This window comes from Onthophagus taurus, chromosome 1, assembly GCF_036711975.1.
Source record: "Onthophagus taurus isolate NC chromosome 1, IU_Otau_3.0, whole genome shotgun sequence".
Classification (NCBI taxonomy): Eukaryota; Metazoa; Arthropoda; class Insecta; order Coleoptera; family Scarabaeidae; genus Onthophagus; species Onthophagus taurus.
The window spans coordinates 29,851,960-29,871,535 of record NC_091966.1 but is presented as its reverse complement, the minus strand read 5'-3'; the positions used below and the strand labels follow the sequence as shown (position 1 = coordinate 29,871,535).

At 30.9% G+C, this 19,576-nt stretch overlaps 1 protein-coding gene across 1 annotated transcript in view; it reads right to left on the bottom strand.

Moving 5' to 3' along the window:
- The window catches only part of LOC111417030 (cysteine-rich motor neuron 1 protein), a 237,250-nt gene extending 230,569 nt beyond the window's left edge, over positions 1-6,681 (bottom strand). Inside the window, exon 1 of the mRNA XM_071199443.1 lies at positions 6,401-6,681. Coding sequence (XP_071055544.1) covers positions 6,401-6,446 — 46 coding nt within the window. The 5' untranslated portion in view covers positions 6,447-6,681. The remainder of the gene's footprint in view (positions 1-6,400) is intronic.
- Between the last annotated feature and the right edge of the window lie 12,895 nt (positions 6,682-19,576).

Here is a 19,576-nt window from a genome sequence, read left to right as displayed (position 1 = left end):
GGTAGTGCAAGCAGTTTTAGGACAACGTAACTATCTGCCCCGCACCAGATCTCGAGTAACTAATCGCGTTTAGAGGTTTTTTACTGTAGTTGACCAGATCGATAATATCGACACCATCCCAAAGCTTTAGCAAACAGGCTCATTTATCTGACTCACATAAGAGGCTTTCGATTTGCAAATTCGCCACTTAAAAGTTCAATTCTTGAGTTTGATGTCGTGGACTACAAAAATTTAGACATTTTCTCTATTGTATAGAAATTTGCAATCCATGATTGTGGGCTTTAGTAGTATCTATAACATATTTTCTATAATGTTATACATATATTGTTACTATATGCTCTATTAATAAAACAAAATGGAGAATACTAAAATTCCTAAAAAAGCAAATCGTTTTCAAGTAAAATTATACAGAAGTAACTAAGAGAATCTTTAAAGTATTCTTATCATTTTATCCAAAGATAAAAGACGATATATAGAATGCTCACTAGATAAGGATCATATATCCAAGAATGAGATAGATTTGATCAATGATTATGGGATTGAATCATCTCACAATTGATCGATACACGTGACATAAGCGTAAATTATGTTTATGTATTCAACCGTTATTCCATGTTTATTTCGCTTTTGTGAATAATCTATCTCTGTATATTAATTAGTGATTTAATTTGGTTTAATGGCTTATGAGAGTTTAATTAATTTAAAATCTACGGCCTACGAGATTGCATTCAATAATACATCAATGTGCTTACAGAAATTGTATTTAAATTATATCCTTATGAAATAATTAGTAATCATTATTTTTTACACAATCTTGAGTTATAAGATAGTAATTAATTCAATTTTATTATTAATTAATTTTTGAATAAATCTCAGTTATAGGTAATTTTCTTATAAATATGAAGCAGTTTTTTTTTGACTAATTAGTAATAGAAATCAGAATCATAGAACGATAAAATACATGATTTATTATTATTGGATGTTGGACTTGACAACGGAAAAGAACAGTTGTTGTACAGTCTCTTATATTTGTGATCTTGACCTACACATCATTTTCTATATTATCACCGTATATAATCGCCACTACAGTCGACATTGTGCAATAGGATCTATAAATAAGAGGAATGACACTTTAAAATTGCGCTAGAAGAAATTGATAAAAAGAGAAGTAATTATAGAATCCTGAGACAAAATGAGCGACTTAATTTTGACACCTGTATTTGCAAATTTTGAGAAAGAGAGTTGCAAATTGCATAGTATATAGTGTATTGGATAGTGTAGTTCTTGTTATATTATTTGTGTTATGTATTTCGATCTCAGCCGTGGATATATCTACAGCTTATTTGAGATATGTCAAATATGTAGACAATGTTCTGACAAACATAAGAAAAAGTTATCAGTATACAATATGTTGGTCCAAATTGCTGTGTTATTTAAAACACTTGCTTTACCATCTCCAAGAGTACTTCAACCGCTTCAACCATAATTTCACCGTAGGCTATATCAACCAAACCTATCCTAACTCAATCAATTATTTAAAGTAAAAGTTGATGGGCGCAAGTTGGTTCTAAGAAGTGAACTGTGCGAGTAGGTAATATTTATTGTATTGTCAATTACTGCGGAGATTGCGAAAAGACAATAAAAGAATTTATTGGAGACTAAAGAAATATTGGGTTGGATGTAGTTGCATAATAACAACTTAAAAGAAAGAACACGAACTTAAATGTTACTGCAAAACAAGGCTTTTGTTAGCTGGAAACAATACCGCAGTTTATCATTTGGAGACTGCTTACTTAATTAAAATGTCCAGTGAAAATTTGATATTAAATATATTTAAGCGAGTGGATGAATAAGATTTCGTAAGAACTTGTTACAGAACTCAACATATTATTATATAGAACTCACTACATTTGAAAAAATATGTGTAAAGTATGCTGTCTAAGTTTTAGGTGACAATATGGTACTGCTTTAGAAACATATGTTTTTTGATAGCAATTTTTTTGACATCATTAGACAGCAAAAGAATTTAAAAACTTGTTTTTCAACATTTCTTCGAGCAAATTCCGTTAATTGTTTTGAATATTTTGTAGAAATGTGAATAGTTTTGAGATTACCAAAAATGTATACAAAAAGTGGAGCAAGATACTTTCGATAGATTCGAAATCACATCATATAATCGATGTATCGAAGTTATCATTAATACCTTCAGCAATTATAACTACAACAGAACTGATAGTTGACTTACCTTTTAAAAACCCATGTTCAATAACATTGTTTGATAATTAAAAGATATCAACAATTCTCAAAGTATAAAGCAATTGTATAAACCTTGAATACAGCTAGTAGAATTACCACCACAATTAAAATATCATTAGTTTAAAGATCGCGTGCACGGCAATTGTTTATTTTTAAGATGATAAGTAAAATATTAATCAAGTGTTTTTGATGATAGAATTTGAAAAACGAAAATATTTTGAAAGAAATTGCATATACTATACAAAACGTTGATTGAAAAGCTTTATGAATATAATGTCCCAGCTATGATTTATTTCCTGGACTACAGCAAGGCTTTCGACATGTTGCACTGGAATAAACTTTCACACATTTTAAAAGAAATAAGGCTTCCTGCCAATCTGACCTATCTTATCAAATAAAAATAGGAAACGAATACTCAGAGTACTTTAGAGCAGGAAAAGGTATATGGTATTTTCTCTCCGATACTATTCCATATTTATGGAGGATGAATATTGGAAGGAAAAAAAATCTAGAATCTTCGATACGCAGATGACACTGTCGCAATGGCTAAAGATGAACAAGAAATGTTCAAACTCTTACAACGAATCGAGCGAGTAATCATGGATTGCGAACTGCGACTGAATAGATAGACTGATACCCGCCTAGTATGGTATCTCGACCATTGTAATCCATGACATAGGGATTAACGATGAGATCATCTATCTGGGCACGAAAACAATAAACAGAGGCTGTTCAGAACAAGAAACGAAGAGAAGAATCCGAATGCAAAGTAGGCTTTGAGAAGGCTGGTTAAAATCTGGAAAGACCACTGTATTTGCAAAAATACCATAATAAGACTTCTGAAATCTGTAGTGGTTCCTATTGCATCATATGGGTCAGAATTCTGGACCGTAAATGCTGTATGTCGAAGGAGGATTGAAGCTTCTGAAATGATATGTTACCGAAGAATGTTAAGAATACCTTGGACTGCGTATCACATTAATGCATCTATTCTAGAAGAAATAAAAATACGCGTTTATGAGTGATTACTATCAACAATCCAGCGTCGCATAATTAAATTCTTCGGTCATGCAATACGGAAAGGATGGCATAGAAAAATTCGTGATACAGGGAAAGGTTGGTGGCAAAAAAAGAGGCAGGTTATCGGGTGAGTTACATAAACCAAGTAAAGGATCTTGGACAGATTCCCTAGTGATGCGTACTACAGGAGACAGAGAGGCATGGTGAAGGGTCACCTCATAACCTCCATGAACAAGTCACATCGTCACGAAATTGGGCAACGACTGAAGAGAAAGAGAAAGATACTAATTGGATTTTCATACCACATAGGTATCAACTACTAGCAAAACTCGATTTGTTTATGGTTGTATTGTGTCAAAAGTGGACCGTGTTAGCTAAAAACCATTTGAAGCAAGTTTAATTAATGTTTAATATGTTAATTGGTGGTTATTTTTTTTTAATTCATCTATGTGTATCTATTTATGTCCTAGGTTAGGATTTTAAATACCAAATTTGAAAAAATCATTTCTGAAAGAGCAGTTGAAACATCAGATTGATTTGAAAATCGTTGTATAGTAAATTTAATTCACTTGAATACATTCTTTACAGAAGACATCTTTTAAAACTTTTCTAATTTATTAACAAATAAGACTTTCTTTGTTCACGAAAACTATTTATGATCAACCTATTTAAACAAGTAAAACAAACCTTGACATCATAAATAAATTATGGATCCACAACGTTGACTGAAATAAGTTCTGTTGAGCAAACATTTAACAGTTATTTATGTATTAAGGAAGGGCGTAATTAATACGCTAAGAGCCACAAACGTTAATTATGCCCGTGGTACATACAAAATTTTATGTGAATAAATATCTAATATTCAGTCAATATTATATAGGGTGATTCAAAAAACCACTGACAGACTTCTAGGGCAGGTAATACATCAAAAATTAAGAAGAAAAGTCTTAATATACATAGGGTTGCAAATGCCACCTTAACAGATAAATTAAACATTATCTGCAATAAAAAACCCTTTTTTAAAAATATTTTCAACGCCACTGCTAATTTTGTCAAACGGGCAGTATTTTCGTGTAAAGTGATCAATTATCTATCAATTGATCTATTACAAAACTTTGATTAAAGCAAAAGTTCTTGATTGGATTAACACATTTTCTACAAACGTTGATCAAAACAATAGTTTTTAAGAAAAACACGTTTGTAGAAAATGTGTTAATCCAATCAAAAACAGACAAAATTAGTAGTGGCGTAACCAATATGTTTAAAAAAGGGCTTTTTATTGCAGATAATGTTTAATTTTAAGGAAACTTTGACCCGCTATATTTCGTTAAGGAGGCATTTGCGAAAATTAAGATGAACAGTCTTAATATACACTGTGTTAATTAATTATCGTACCCAACGTCATCATTGCAAGTATGCAACCAATATCACAGTATTCGTATTGCAATACGCATATCGCGTTATTGGTTGCATACTTGCAATGATGACGTCGGGTACGATAATTAATTAACACACTGTACATGGGTATTAAGACTATTCATCTTAATTTTTCATGTATTATCTACCCTAGAAGTCTGTCAACGGTTTTTTGAATCACTCTGTATAATATATAATAGAATAAGCCAGTTATTGTTATTACCGTAGTAACGGCATAAATAAGGGTTGTCATAGTTAATTTAGTGCGTGTTCAGTTTTTGTAATGAAATATTTAATGGAAAAACTCTAGAAAAATGGAAATAACTGAGGTATTTTCTGTTGACGACGAAGGATAAGTGGTCGTTTCAGAAGAAATAGTTCAAGCAGCCAAAATAGGTACCTAAAGACTTCTTCCATCCATATCGCGGGACAAGTATGAAAAAGAATAGAGAAATTTTATGGGCTGGTCTCAAACTGAGAAAATCACAGGGAACACGTCCGAAGATGAACATCTATTTTTTGAAAAAATCAGCAGGTTCTCTGTGGATGAGCAAAGGAAGTAGCAGATCTTTCTTTTCTAAGAAATTGTAACCAGAAATTTGAAACTACTTACTAATTCATGTTAATAATTGTGACAATGTTAACGTTAATGTTAGTTTTTCATATAAAAACTTGCGGTAAAAACTTTTACATCCATAGAACTGCAATATACTGAACTACGCCCTAAAAACTAGTCAATAAGTAGGGAAAAATCATTCAATCGGACATAAAGTACTATATCTCATTAATCATGAAAGCACAATTTAAATTTTTCTCTTACATCACTATCCAGGCAATGTTGGAGTGACTAATTAGTCGAAATGTTATCCGCTATTTTTGTTGGCTGAGTTTTAAACCACAACAATTCCAATACTATTTTTAAGATATGACTTAAAGGTATAAATATTTTTATTTATGCAATTTTTCGATTCAAGCGATAATTTATATTTCAAATTTAGTAACAATTAATTTTAATTGTTCCAAGTGTTCAAGTGTTCCAACAAAAAATTTTAAAGCCCACATTTAAAGTATCATAATGTATTTTTAATGTTTAATATCATGTAAACAATATTAAATCCATAAATAGCATTAAATTTATTTCTGACTCATTTCAAATCGTAGTAATATAATTTATTATGTATTAATCTATGTTGAATCATGCAGAAAATTCCCAACATTCATGAAAGTCAACAATTCATAGTCAATAGTAAAAATAATTGAAAATCATCGAAACGAAACTAAATAATAAATTAGATAGTATTTAACAAAATTTAAGGTCAATAAAATTTACACACTTATTATTACACATTGAAAATTCACACCTGTTCTAAGTTTATGAATAAACATTAGACATTTGGGCGACGATTTTGGACCTTTAAAAAAATATTTCCCGGTTTGTTTACATTAGATTTAGATAATAAAATGCGTGCCAGATAATTTTTACTATATAAGTAGTATCATTTTTTTCAATAAATATCGACTGATTGTGAGACATTTAACTTGGAGGAAAAGAACGTGTTGACCGCGAATCCACAGGTGTCAGCGAACGTTTGGCTCGCTTTGCCCGTCTAAAAATACCTATTACGCGAATAATATAATAATAATAATCGTGAAAAACGACGTAAAATATTTTCTAGGTGGTTTATATTTTAAATAAAAGAATACTTACACGTTAGTAAGAAAACGAGGGTCACCTCGACGATTCTTGAAAACATTTTCGATATAAATAAAAAATTGTCACTTGGGTCACAAATAAACAAATACGAAAAATTAATAATAACAATAAAGTCTATTCATTTAATAACATGATATCAATTAAAGTTGTGAAGACAGTTTTTGGTAGAACGACGCCGACGTCAACGACGAGCGCCGTGTTCCTTTGCGTCTACGATTCGCAACACGAAAAAGTTTTCTTCGTCGAGCAACTCTCAACGCGACGGTTGATCACACACTGATTCGGAAAACACAGGCTCTGTCTTAAAGATGATTGAATGGCGATAAATGGGTTGCGGCCCATTAGGCGCACCTCTACGGTCGAACGGTTGTGTAGTTATTTTTAGAGCGTCCGCGACTGTTAAAGAGGGAGAGAAAACATGGTACTTTTGCTTTACTCTTGCGGGTAATAAAAGACGGCCGGCGGAATGCACACGCGAGAGAAAAATTAATTTACGTAATGGGGCCGTAATGAGGGCCTCGATTCCTTTGCGAAAAGCCTTTAAGCCTCGCGTCGTACCCAGGGTATTAGGGTTTATTAATTTTTATGGGGTTCCGCCCGAACGGCCTCCTTATGTTTCGGCTTCGTAATTGCGTACGTTATAGGTATATCTCTTCTGTTCGAGTTCGTAATTTATACGATTTTTTGGAACTTGGGATTTCGGTTGTGTTAATTAACCGGGAAGTTGAAGATTTATTTTATTTCACTTTTTTTAATAAAGAAAAACCAATTTTAATTAACTAAAAAGGTTTAAACTGTTAAAAAAGTTAAGGATTTATGGGTTGATTTAATAAAAAAAATAATTAATTATATTAATTTATATTGATTTTATTTTAAATAAATACCATTCATTTGAATGTTTTACGTATACCAACTTGAAAATTACTCCTCTTATAGGGTAGTGTCTATAAGAAGAGCTTTTTTAAACACTCATCACAAATCGTTTTCACTATCAGTTCAGATTTTTAACATAAATGATTCAATTAATATTATCAAATTTGTGTTTAAAATATCTCAGAAAAATACATTGATAATTGTAATAAATTCATTTCAACAAAACAAATTGGAGGCAAAAATTTTTGTCAAATTTTTTTTCGACTTCGATCTGATATCACTGCCATCATTATAATTATGGCATCAATAGAGCAGATTTTGTAAGAGCCAAGATCACAGTTACCGCTTAAAATTTGCTTAACTTCACTCTTTACCACTCTTTCGGAATTTTAAAACTGTTCCAGTGATTGCATAAACTACCCCTTTTGTGAATCTCGAGCTTTGATACGATTGCCATTAAACATTTATCCCTGAGAATTATTTCCTGAGATGAAAACTTAGTAGGTATATTTCCATTTTACACAAAATATGTCGATGTTATTTCTCACTCAAAATTTTTTTCAGACAAAGATTGTTAATATGTTAAGTATCATTCAAACAATAACAATCGGTTTTTTTATTAAATTTTCGTTTTTAATGTCGAATTTATTTGTGCGGTTTTAAAAAGTACATGAGTACATGAAAGTACATGAAGGATTGATCTAGGTGATGTTGAGAAAAAGATAACTAATACTCCTTGGATCCGAACCAGCGGCCTATAAAGAAGGGAAATACATCTAGATGAGCAAAAATAAAATAGATTTTAGATAACATTTTCAATCCGGCCGTATATCCGGATATTAAAAACAGGATACCATAATTAATAATTGGTGATATTTCCACAAGGATCCTTCAAGAAATTAATTTTGTAGCGAATTTTGAAAGTTATCGATGAAAATTGCAACATCGAAAATTTTATCAAAACTTCAAACATTGTTTTGTTAAAAACTAAAAGTTATTTTTCAAAACGAGTTGGTTCATTGGAAAGAGAACACTTTTATTAACATTTTGGGAAATTTTCATACTCATATTCCAAGAAATGGATTTTATACGAATTTTTAAATCTTAAAAGGTGAAAATTACAAAATTCGAAAAATTGTAGATTATTTCAAAAATTTATTTCTCAAGAACTAAAAGTGATTTTTCAAAACGGCTTGTTGCATTAAAAAGAGGATATTTTAGTTAATAATTGGTGATATTTCCACAAGGATCCTTCAAGAAATTAATTTTATAGCGAATTTTGAAAGTTATCGATGAAAAGTGCAACATCGAAAATTTTATCAAAACTTCAAATACAGTTTTTACAAAAACTAAAAGTTATTTTTCAGCACGGGTTGGTTCATTGGAAAGAGGACACTTTTATTAACAGTTTGGGGAATTTTCATACTCATATTCCAAGAAATGGATTTTATACGAATTTTTAAAACTTAAAAGGTGAAAATTTCAAAATTCGAAAACTTTTTGATTATTTCAAAAATGTATTTCTCATGAACTAAAAGTGATTTTTCAAAACAGCTTGTTGCATTAAAAAGAGGATACTATAATTAATAATTGGTAATATTTCCACAAGAATCCTTCAAGAAATTAATTTTATAGCGAATTTTGAAAGTTATCGATGAAAAGTGCAATATCGAAAAGTTTATCAAAACTTCAAATATTGTTTTCTTAAAAACTAAAAGATATTTTCCAGAACGGGTGGTTTATTGGAAAGAGAACACTCTTATTAACACTTTGGGAAATTTTCAAACTCATATTCCAAGAAATGGATTTTATACGTATTTTTAAAACTCAATAGGTGAAAATTGCAAAATTCGTAAAAATTTTCGATCATTTCAAAAATTTATTTCTCATGAACTAAAAGTGATTTTTCAAAACAGCTTGTTGCATTAAAAAGAGGATACTATAATTAATAATTGGTAATATTTCCACAAGGATCCTTCAAGAAATTAATTTTATAGCGAATTTTAAAAGTTACCGATGAAAAGTGCAATATCGAAAAGTTTATCAAAACTTCAAATATTGTTTTCTTAAAAACTAAAAGATATTTTCCAGAACGGGTGGTTTATTGGAAACAGAACACTCTTATTAACACTTTGGGAAATTTTCAAACTCATATTCCAAGAAATGGATTTTATACGTATTTTTAAAACTCGATAGGTGAAAATTGCAAAATTCGTAAAAATTGTCGATCATTTCAAAAATTTATTTCTCATGAACTAAAAGTGATTTTTGAAAACGGCTTGTTGCATTAAAAAGAGGATACTTTAATTAATAATTGTTGATATTTCCACAAGGATCCTTCAAGAAATGAATTTTATAGCGAATTTTGAAAATTATCAATGAAAATAGCAACATCGAAAATTTTATCAAACTTCAAATATTGTTTTCTTAAAAACTAAAAGTCATTTTTCAAAATGGGTGGTTCACCGGAAAGAGGACACTTTTATTAACATTTTGGGAAATATTCATACTCATATTCCAAGAAATCGATTTAATACGAATTATTAAAACTTACTCGGCAAAAATTGAAAAATTCGCAAAAACTGTTGATCATTTCAAAAATTTATTTCTCAAGAACTGAAAGTGATTTTTCAAAACGGCTTTTTGCATTAAAAAGAGGATACTTTAGTATTGGGATTGTTACAATGAGGTTGCTAATGACAAGTCTGATATAAAAAAAGTTGTATTCAATGAAAAAAGTCCTATTGGGGTTGAACTTGATTATTATCTGCAGTGTCTAACACCTAAAAGAGATACTAATTCCTATGAATGGTGCGGAGTACTAAGTAATAGGTTTTTAATATCCGGCCAAAGCAGGATATTTGGTAACTATCTTTTAAAAAATGACCGGTTAGGCCGGATACCGGATAGTTGCCGGATATCCGTTTCATCATTAATTCATACAATAAACCTTATCACCAACATTTCTTTTATGCTTTTCTGCTTCTATCGCCTGAGACTCTTTGCGTCGATACTGCGAAATATTAATGCCAATAACAATATTAATGATATCGAATAAGCAGAATCCAACCCAACCCAACTCATGATTGGTTGAACGCCTAACAGTTATGTAATATTTGTTCTTGGGCCACATACTATCAAGAATAATACCACGGCCATATTGAAAGAATGTTTCGAATCGACAACGAATAACGAGCACGAATCAACACAATAAGTAATGAACACTATCATTGAAAATTTTGCCCTTAAATAAGTTGACCATTAGTTTTGCAATAGTTTATTTTATGGAGATTTTATCCGAGATGTTGAGATGCAATATATTTTACAACATTATTACTGTTTACCCTAATCGGTATAATATTGTTGTTCAATATAGTAATTCAATACTTAGTTGATACATAACACTTCTGTAGTCTACAATAAAGCCATTTGTATGGATGAAATGTTGGCTTAAAAACGAAATAAATACTCATAAAAATTTATTGAACGATTTGCGACTTAGTCTTAGTAAACCAAATGATTATTGAAACTTCCAACGGATACATGGTAGGTCAATTGATGAACTTACATACTTAAATGATTACACTCCAAATCAGTAAAAAGAACACTGTGATGAGAGAAGCTATACTGCGATATTTTATTATTTTATTATCTATATCACAGTACCTAAACATCGAAAACATCTTTGACTTTCTAACTATTGAATATTAGAAAAATATTCAAAAGTATGAAACGCCTTGTGTATTTGTATGAGGCGAGGAAGCTCTTCTTGTAATGAATGCTCATAATGATAGTGCCCATATGGCCTCATATAGAATCTTGTTATTAATAATGATTACTGCTCTTCTCATACCAATCTTTTCAATCCCACTTTGCGGTTCAAGCAGATGTTTTTAGGTTAAAGGAATGATTTCTTGCTTTCTGCAGCATTTTTTTTCTTACAGGCATTTTCCTACAACTACAATTATAGATTTTTTTAAAATAATATATAGAGTGTATGTAAATTGGCATAAAAGCTATACGTGACGATATTCTTCGGTTGATTCTGAAGTGAAAATAATAATGGACAAATGTTGTACCTTGCTTTGTACCTGTTCACGAGATTCTCAAACGTCGGACAATTAGTTCATAAATAATCATTAATACTGAAAATCTGTTGATGGAAACGGCTGCAATTTAGTATAAAAAGAATTTTAAAATGATTTTTGTTGTTCACGTTATTTTATTTAGGTTTTAAAATTTGTTTTTAACATTTGTTAATTAACGAAAAACACACTTGACAACATAGTAGAATTCCATTTACAGTTTTGTCAGAGAAATCAGACACATCTATATTTCAAAGAACTTTGCTACCAGCAAAGATTTGAACACTGGCAATATCCTTAATGGAACTTGGAGAACACGTGTCCTGTCAACATTGTCGCAGATTCCCACTGCAGAATTCTCCCACAAATGCAAAAATCGTTAAAGATGATTACTACATTTACTTTAACAAGGCTGCTATATAAAAAGTTTCATGGCAAAATAAATGTCAACGATTACCATAAAATAAGAATGTATAATGAATATCAAGAAAAATAAATTGTATCCAACTGTTTTATTTTTTTATCGCGCCAAATAATATTAATCCATTCTAAAGAGGATCTTCTAATAATGGCCAGTTGGTATAGTAACTATCAGTAGTTAAATTAGTATTGGAGTTTTGATAGAATTTATCAATCTATTTACACTATGAAATAGGTTTTTATGTTTATATATCCAGATATCTCCTTGCTATAAGTATCCGAGTTTTTGAGTGGCTGTATATTGGGCAAATTGGGAAAATCTTTTCTTTTTGCCCTTTGGTCTTTTATTACCATTGTTTTTTTGTGGTTGGAGTCAATCTATGTTTTTACTGACCTTTTTATTTTAGTCGCTTTTCCTTCCAGTTGTTTGCATCCGTTTTTTAGCAGTTTATACTACATATTTAGCCTGGTTTCTTCATGGGATTATTATGTTCCTAACAATGATTTCATAAGACCTTTATTCTCCATGATATGAACCATTTTTCAGCTTATTGATACCTTCTTGGAGGTATTTATATGTCGAAGTTTATGCCCCGATCATTATCTTGCTGAAATGTAATCTTTTTTTAGTAATCGCTTTTAATCTGAAGTTTTCTTGCACTTTAGTACCAATTATCTAGTAAAATTTTTAAATAGTCCTTGACTATCTTTGTACCTTCAATGAAATGTATTGCCCCGTTGTTTCCCACACAGTCCCAAATCATCACATGACCTCCTCCATGCTTGACCAGTGCTCATTAAATTCTCTTTTTTCAATTCTTTATTCGGTTGTCGCCAAACCATTTTACGTCCATCGGACCCAAACTATAAAATATTACTTTTCATTAGAATACATTACCGTTTTCCATAAGGACAAAGGCTTACTAATATATTCTTTAGCAAAGTTGAGACCATCCATGGTAGACCTACTTTCCATGGTAGACCTACCTTCCATGGTAGTTTGCTATTTTGAGCACTTTTCTCACTGTCTTTGGGTGCACTACTTTTGCCGATATCTCCCTGATATCAAGTGATATGGTTTTGCCCTTTATGGTAGGTTGCTTTATAATTTTCTGCGCAATTGCATGTTCTTCGCACTGCGTTAAGATTTTTGGCTTTCTTGAACGTGATGTATTAGTTCTAGAATTTTTTTCTTTACCTACTATATTTTTGTGTTCTGCTGAAGATTTAAAGATTCATTTTCTATTTTCTTGTTAAATATATAATTCTTAATTTGAGAGAGAAAAGGTGCAGAAAACATTTCATATCATTTTTTGTTCCCAATCCCATTGCATTCCCCGCTCTACGTGATTTTCGTACAATTTTCAGCAAATGTTAGTCGACTTTTATTAATTACTGCAGGGTGACAAATAATTTTATCTAGTTTATAATAATAAAAACAGCAAAATTGAGATAATACTTATGTTTTAAACATTTTTTAACAAAAATAACAAGTAATAACCCCTAGAATAAAAATAATGATTCTTTTCTCTACACATACATGTATTATGATTCAATACATTATATCTAGATGATCTACTAAATAGTTATTTATAAATCGGAATTTGTTCCAAAATCAACCTTTCTAGTAGTACTTAGGTAAGCGAAACATTGGTTGGCACTTCGCCTTCGTCTTATACAGCCAATAAAACTATTAAGCAATTCAGCACAATCGTTTGAAATACGTTGACCTCGCTCGGAATTATCTACGAGTTGCCTGATGTCGGAGAACACCAACAAAGTTCTCTTCTTTTTGATTTATTTTGTGCGAAACAAACCGTTATAAAAGGTTTAATTGTGTTTTTGGGAATTAAGTAAATGAGAGAGGTGTAACTATTAATTAAAAGGTAATTAAGTTTGTGTCAATAATTATAATCTTGTAAAGGTTTAACGCTTCCGTATGGACATTCCGCAGAATATATGTTCCTGCTAATGGTACAAACAAAACATTAAGTTTGGTGATTGTTTTATTCGTGTAAACCAAAAACGTCGAAATGGTATCGGGCGATAGAAATAACATAGTGTTTGTAAACGCTGAAAGTTCATATAACGTGTTGATGTTGTATTATTTGTTTGTTTCTAGATATTTTATGAATCGTAATTAATTGATGACCTAAAATAAGGGTTATTTAAAAAATTATGGTTTTGCTAATTTGCGTATGTCGTGCCAAAACATCTAAATTTAACAGACAGTTTACTGCCCGTATTGGCGAAAACAAACGCATAAAGATGCAGCGGAAATTAATATGGATTAAGACGTGAATCGCCAATTTCTTTGTGGCAATAAAGTTTGTTGTCCAATTCTTACGAAAAAAATGTAAAATTTATCTACCGACATACATTTTTATTCAAAAATCGTTTTTAATTTGAAAATAACGACCTCTCTATTGGCATAGAAATGTCACATCATCCAAAAATGCATTCAAAATGACTGACGTTATACATTTACCCGTCAATTAGGTTGATTCAAAGTTTTAACTGGTTTCACCAGAATGTTGCATTTACCGTGGGGCGAGTAAATTACGCTTTTGTGCAACGACACAAATTATTGCAAAAGCGCACACTGTGCCAACGTCCCCCCTGTTTACGAACTAATTTTAGGTGATTCGGTCAAAACAGCACACCGCCCGAAAATAATTATACTCATGCTATTTCTCATTCTAATATTAACTACACCTTGTACATGCGTATTTAACAAAAATTTCAATACAAACCTTCATTAAAAAAATTAATTCCATTTAAAACATCCATTGAATCACAACAAGTACATACCTCGGCTAACGTATTACTTCTCGATTACCTCATTGACTATTAACAAATTTAAATTTACACAATGTCTTGAATACAAGCTGTATTCATGTTATTACATAGTTTACAAGATACGTGTTTCTTTTAAAATGCGTTTACAGTAATCTCAGTTTTATTATAGACTGATTTAACTTGTAAAATTAAACATACGAAACTTGTGTAGACAGTAATTATTACAGATGTAAGTTGTGAGTATTAATTTTGGAACAAATTGTTTTCAAAATGTTATTTACATCGATAAGATTACAAATTGTACTTGAAAAATTTACTTACTCATAATAGGTCAGAAGTTTTAAATTTCAACAAGTATCCAAAGGTAAGAGTAATATTATGTGTCTCTGCTAAATGCTTTACAAGGATATACTTGTAGAAGTGTTTTTAAATTTAATAAAATATTTACTTTAAAGACATCTTTTAATGGAATATTAATTCAATGACATAATTTAAAGTTGTATATTAAAGTTGGTGATCTCAAACGAAACCCTGTAGTTCTAGTTAGTGTTATACATTGAAACTGTTCTTACCAATCATTTATCGCGCAAGGATTTATTAATAAAGCTTAGGTTTTTAATAAATGAATAAGCAATTGAAGACGCAGATCCTGATTCAAATAAAGTGATGGAATTAAAATCATTCCTTACCAAGAAATGTAACATATTTATTTTTTTAGAATATGTATGTCGTAAAAACCCGAACTAATATCACAACACATCATCACTTGTTCACTTGGTAACTTGAAAACCAAAGTGAAACAAATTTTGACATGGTAGCTTTTTCAACTTTTCACCCGAGTATCAAATGTTCCTCATTCAGTACTGATTGTAATTGTACTCAACACTTTTGGCTTCTTCTATAATCCTTACAATTATAATAATAAGCTTTCGCATATTATTATGGCCATATCATATTAGTTTTTGAAATAATAACTCAATTTTTATTGCCACTAATAGAAAATATGCATTTATAACTACACCTAAAGTTATTGTTTCCCTGTAATAGGTATCATTTTTGCGTGCATCTTCTTTAACCAAAATATATCTTTTACTTTTAATAATTAAAAAAAAACAGTTTTTCCAAAAAATGTTAAAATTTTTTTCCTAGCTACTTATTGTAAAAAGACATATTATTATATCTACCAAATCGCTTTATATTTTACAATTTTGTTGCGCTAGTAAAAAAACGGGTCTTTTTAAAACTAAGTCAATTTACTACTATCAATTTTTTGGTTTCTGTCCAAAATTTGCCCCTCTTTTTAAGAATCTTCCCTATCATATCCTCTCAGGTCTCCCTCAGCCGTCCTCTTCCTCTCCTCATCTGTATCCGTGTCTCAAAACTTGTTTTACTTATCGTCTGACTAGTCAGATGTTTCCATCAACCCAGTTCTTTACCCTCTATACACTGCATGACGTTTTACACCATCAGTTCTTCTGTAACCTCTTCATTTCTATCTCCGTCTCGACTAGTTATACTTTGTATTCTTTTTAGAAATTTCATATCCGTTCCTTTCTGTCCCTCTCTCTGTAGTTATGCTAGCTTACATTTGTTAATGTTGGTCTATACAGCGTCTTATATGCCTAAGGACAAGTTCGAAAAAACTTTGCGAGAAGAGTTGGTTATTCTTTTGATGGCTTGGAGTGATGAATGAAGAGCTTCATAAATTTTAAAATCTCAGCTTGTATCATCCAACCAAATCGATGCATTGGCAAATCCAACCACACCATGAGTACCATCATCCATGATAACTTAAGGCATTCTAACTTTGTTGAACAAGAAGAAAGGTGGCATCGAGTTTCCACTAGTACTGACAGTCAAAACCATGATGATCATGCTACCACGCTCAGCGGCTGTTAATTTTCACAATTTTCACAAATCTCTCTTTTCACAAGTCTTTATTTGAATTATATCGAGCTTTCGAGTTTGAATGAGCTCATTACCAAGACTAGAAAACGGAGAAAGAAGAATGAACAATTGAAACAATGAGGTGGACGCGAGGTTATGTAAACTTATCAAGTTAAATTTGACAAAAATCTTACCAATTTAACAATATCATAAGATCATCTTTATTCCTTCTAACTATCACAATATCATCCACAAATGCATACCCCGAAATCATTAAGGTATTGTTAGGTCATCGTCTTCTATAACCTAACCTTAGAGCATTGCTTGTTCTTTTGCGTCATTCCCTTATCACCTCATAACTCCTCCTTCTCTCATGCATTCTATGATTATATAGTTTTTTGATTATGCATTTTGCTTTATCACACTGTTCACGCTGTTTGTATAAACGGTGTGGATAATTATTATCATTTTGTCTTCAAATGTTCCCGCAGTCCAGAAAGATTAAATATGCAAATATGTTTCTTTTGTTTGGTTTTCGTGATGGTTTCTTGTAATGGAAATATGTGATTTTGTCAGCTATAACTTCTCCTGAATCCACTTTGTATCTCCAGAAGTGTGGATTCTATCTTTGATCTTAATTTATGCTCTATCATATGTTTGTATGTTTGCAGAAGATTTATGTACCCTCCAATATATCCTGGAAATACTCTTTCCACCTCATCATTATTTCTCTCGAAAAATTCATTATCACTCTGTCTTTATTTTTAATAGAATTCATTTCTTCATTTTTGCCCTTTCTTAGCGTATTCAGAACTCTGTTTTATTCTCTTCCATTTTATTACCGAAATCTGTCCATGGTTTTTAACTAATATTCGCTGTTATTTGTAGGTCGCATATAGAACAAACGTAATACAATTTAAACTGTTGTAATGTTGTAGAACTCAATAAAACCAATGCAGATAATGGCACTATTTGAGACATATTTACATAAAAATATATTAATGCCTTTCAATCAGCTTCATCTCTGTCCTTTGTTGGCCACTCATAGATCATAGAACAGTATATGATCTTAAGACACATACTACAGAAGTTTTTATGTGTTAATCAGACACGCTTCAAGTACGCCTTTTCTGGAGGGAATGGTATATTTTGTTATAATAATATAATATGTAGTAGATAGAACTTTTGTCTTATAAAATCTCTTCCACCAGTATTTGAAATCAATTGCAAAAATTTGCTTGTAAAGTACACTTGTAAAATTGCAATTTAAACTAAGTAACTGTGTATATACCATCAGTTCGCTTGCAACGCGTTTTACGCTGTTGTTGAATAAGCTAGCTTTAAGTTTTATACTTAATTCATTCCATGTGACACACATCTCTCTATGGTCAGCCGAAAATATAACCGAAGTTTTCATAACAATATAAGAAAACAATTTATTTTGATTTCCTTCTATTTTGATTTTCTTTGAAGTTCCAGAAAACTTTCTTGGACGCCTTATTTTTCTTTCCATCACACAAAGCACTGTAAAGAGCATTATATGCGCGTTATTTTAGATTATCTGTTCATGGGTTTCTACGGTAGCACTCTTTGAAGAAATAGGTTTTGTTCTGTTTTGGTCTCAAAATCATACATTTGTTTTTAAAATTAGAGACTTTTTCTGCGTCACTGAACTTGGTAAAACACTTCCCGTGGCTGAAAAGAAATCACCTGTATTAAATTTACCCGGCAGATCAAATTTTTCGCAAAGTTCAATAATGAAAATGTGGTTCGTTATAACAATAGTAATAAATGTTAATAATAATAATGAATAATAATTAAAGGTCCAGTAGTTCTTGCCCATACAGCTTTACAACTGCAGTTTATATGTTGAAGTCACTTTTTTATAAGCAATATTTTTATTATATTTTTAAAAGTGTCACTGATTCAATTGCGTATGAGAAGAAAATATGGTTGATTTGCAATAATTTTCTCAAGTACATAATATGTCTTAAATACTTATTAAGATTGTTTAAAGAAAATTCTTGTTCCCAATGAAATCTCATGATAGTTTAAAATTACTTGTGATTAAATTTCTAAGAATATTAACAAAATTGGTTCCAAGTCTTAATCTATTTTTTTAACTGATTGTGTATACTCAAAATACAGGTCAATGGGACATATTTATTATTCTTTCATTTCATTTTAAATTGAGTTTGCATTTAATAGATTAAGTTATTTCTGTATCGTTTATAAGTTTACACGGGACGGATTTCTTTCTTGACGACGTCGGAGGTCAATAGTGGCGCCGAATTTTGTCTCGGTTCGACGTTTCAGTCGTTTCTCTTACTATTTATAATCTCGCCTCGAATCGCCACACACGCCAATTATAACGGTCTGTATGTGCTACCTTACGAGTCTCAGTCTTTCAGATTTTATGCCACGCTTGTTTGTACCGCCGCACACGCGGTTTTAATGAGGAAAGATTTATGTAATAGCGCCTCGGTCTTGGTCTAACATTTTAAGTGAGGCGCCGTACAGAATAAAGTAATTTGTTCCAAAACAACAAATGTCACACTTTCTAATTTTAAGTCCAGATAGTTCCATTTCAATTTATTTGTTTTTTTTAATACACCAAGTTTCATAATATTCATTTGATTCATTTCAATCAATCAAATAAATAATCTTGACACATGTCTGATTTCATTTTTAAATTTTAAAACTCACAATGGTAAGTTAGTATTTATTGCTTTTATTTTATTATTGGTAACTGATAGTACGTTGAATTTTAGAGTTGTTGGATAAATTTATCTAACGACGAAACAGCGATTTTATTGGTTTTAATTGTATCGACCGTCTTCGTGCTTTTTATGATTATCATATATGTACAAATATATTGTACTGAACCGGTAAGACATCAACTGGAAAGTGGTGAAAATGAAATTATTAATTGCAAAGTTATTTGCGATTGTGTTTCCGAATATAATACTGCGCTAATGAGTCAAAGTAATTTGAAGACAGCAAATTATCATAGTATTGATGGAAAATCTTACCGAATTCGTAATCGAAGAAATATTTTAGAAAAACTTAAAAAATCCAAAAAGGGTTTATCTCGTGATTGTCCTTT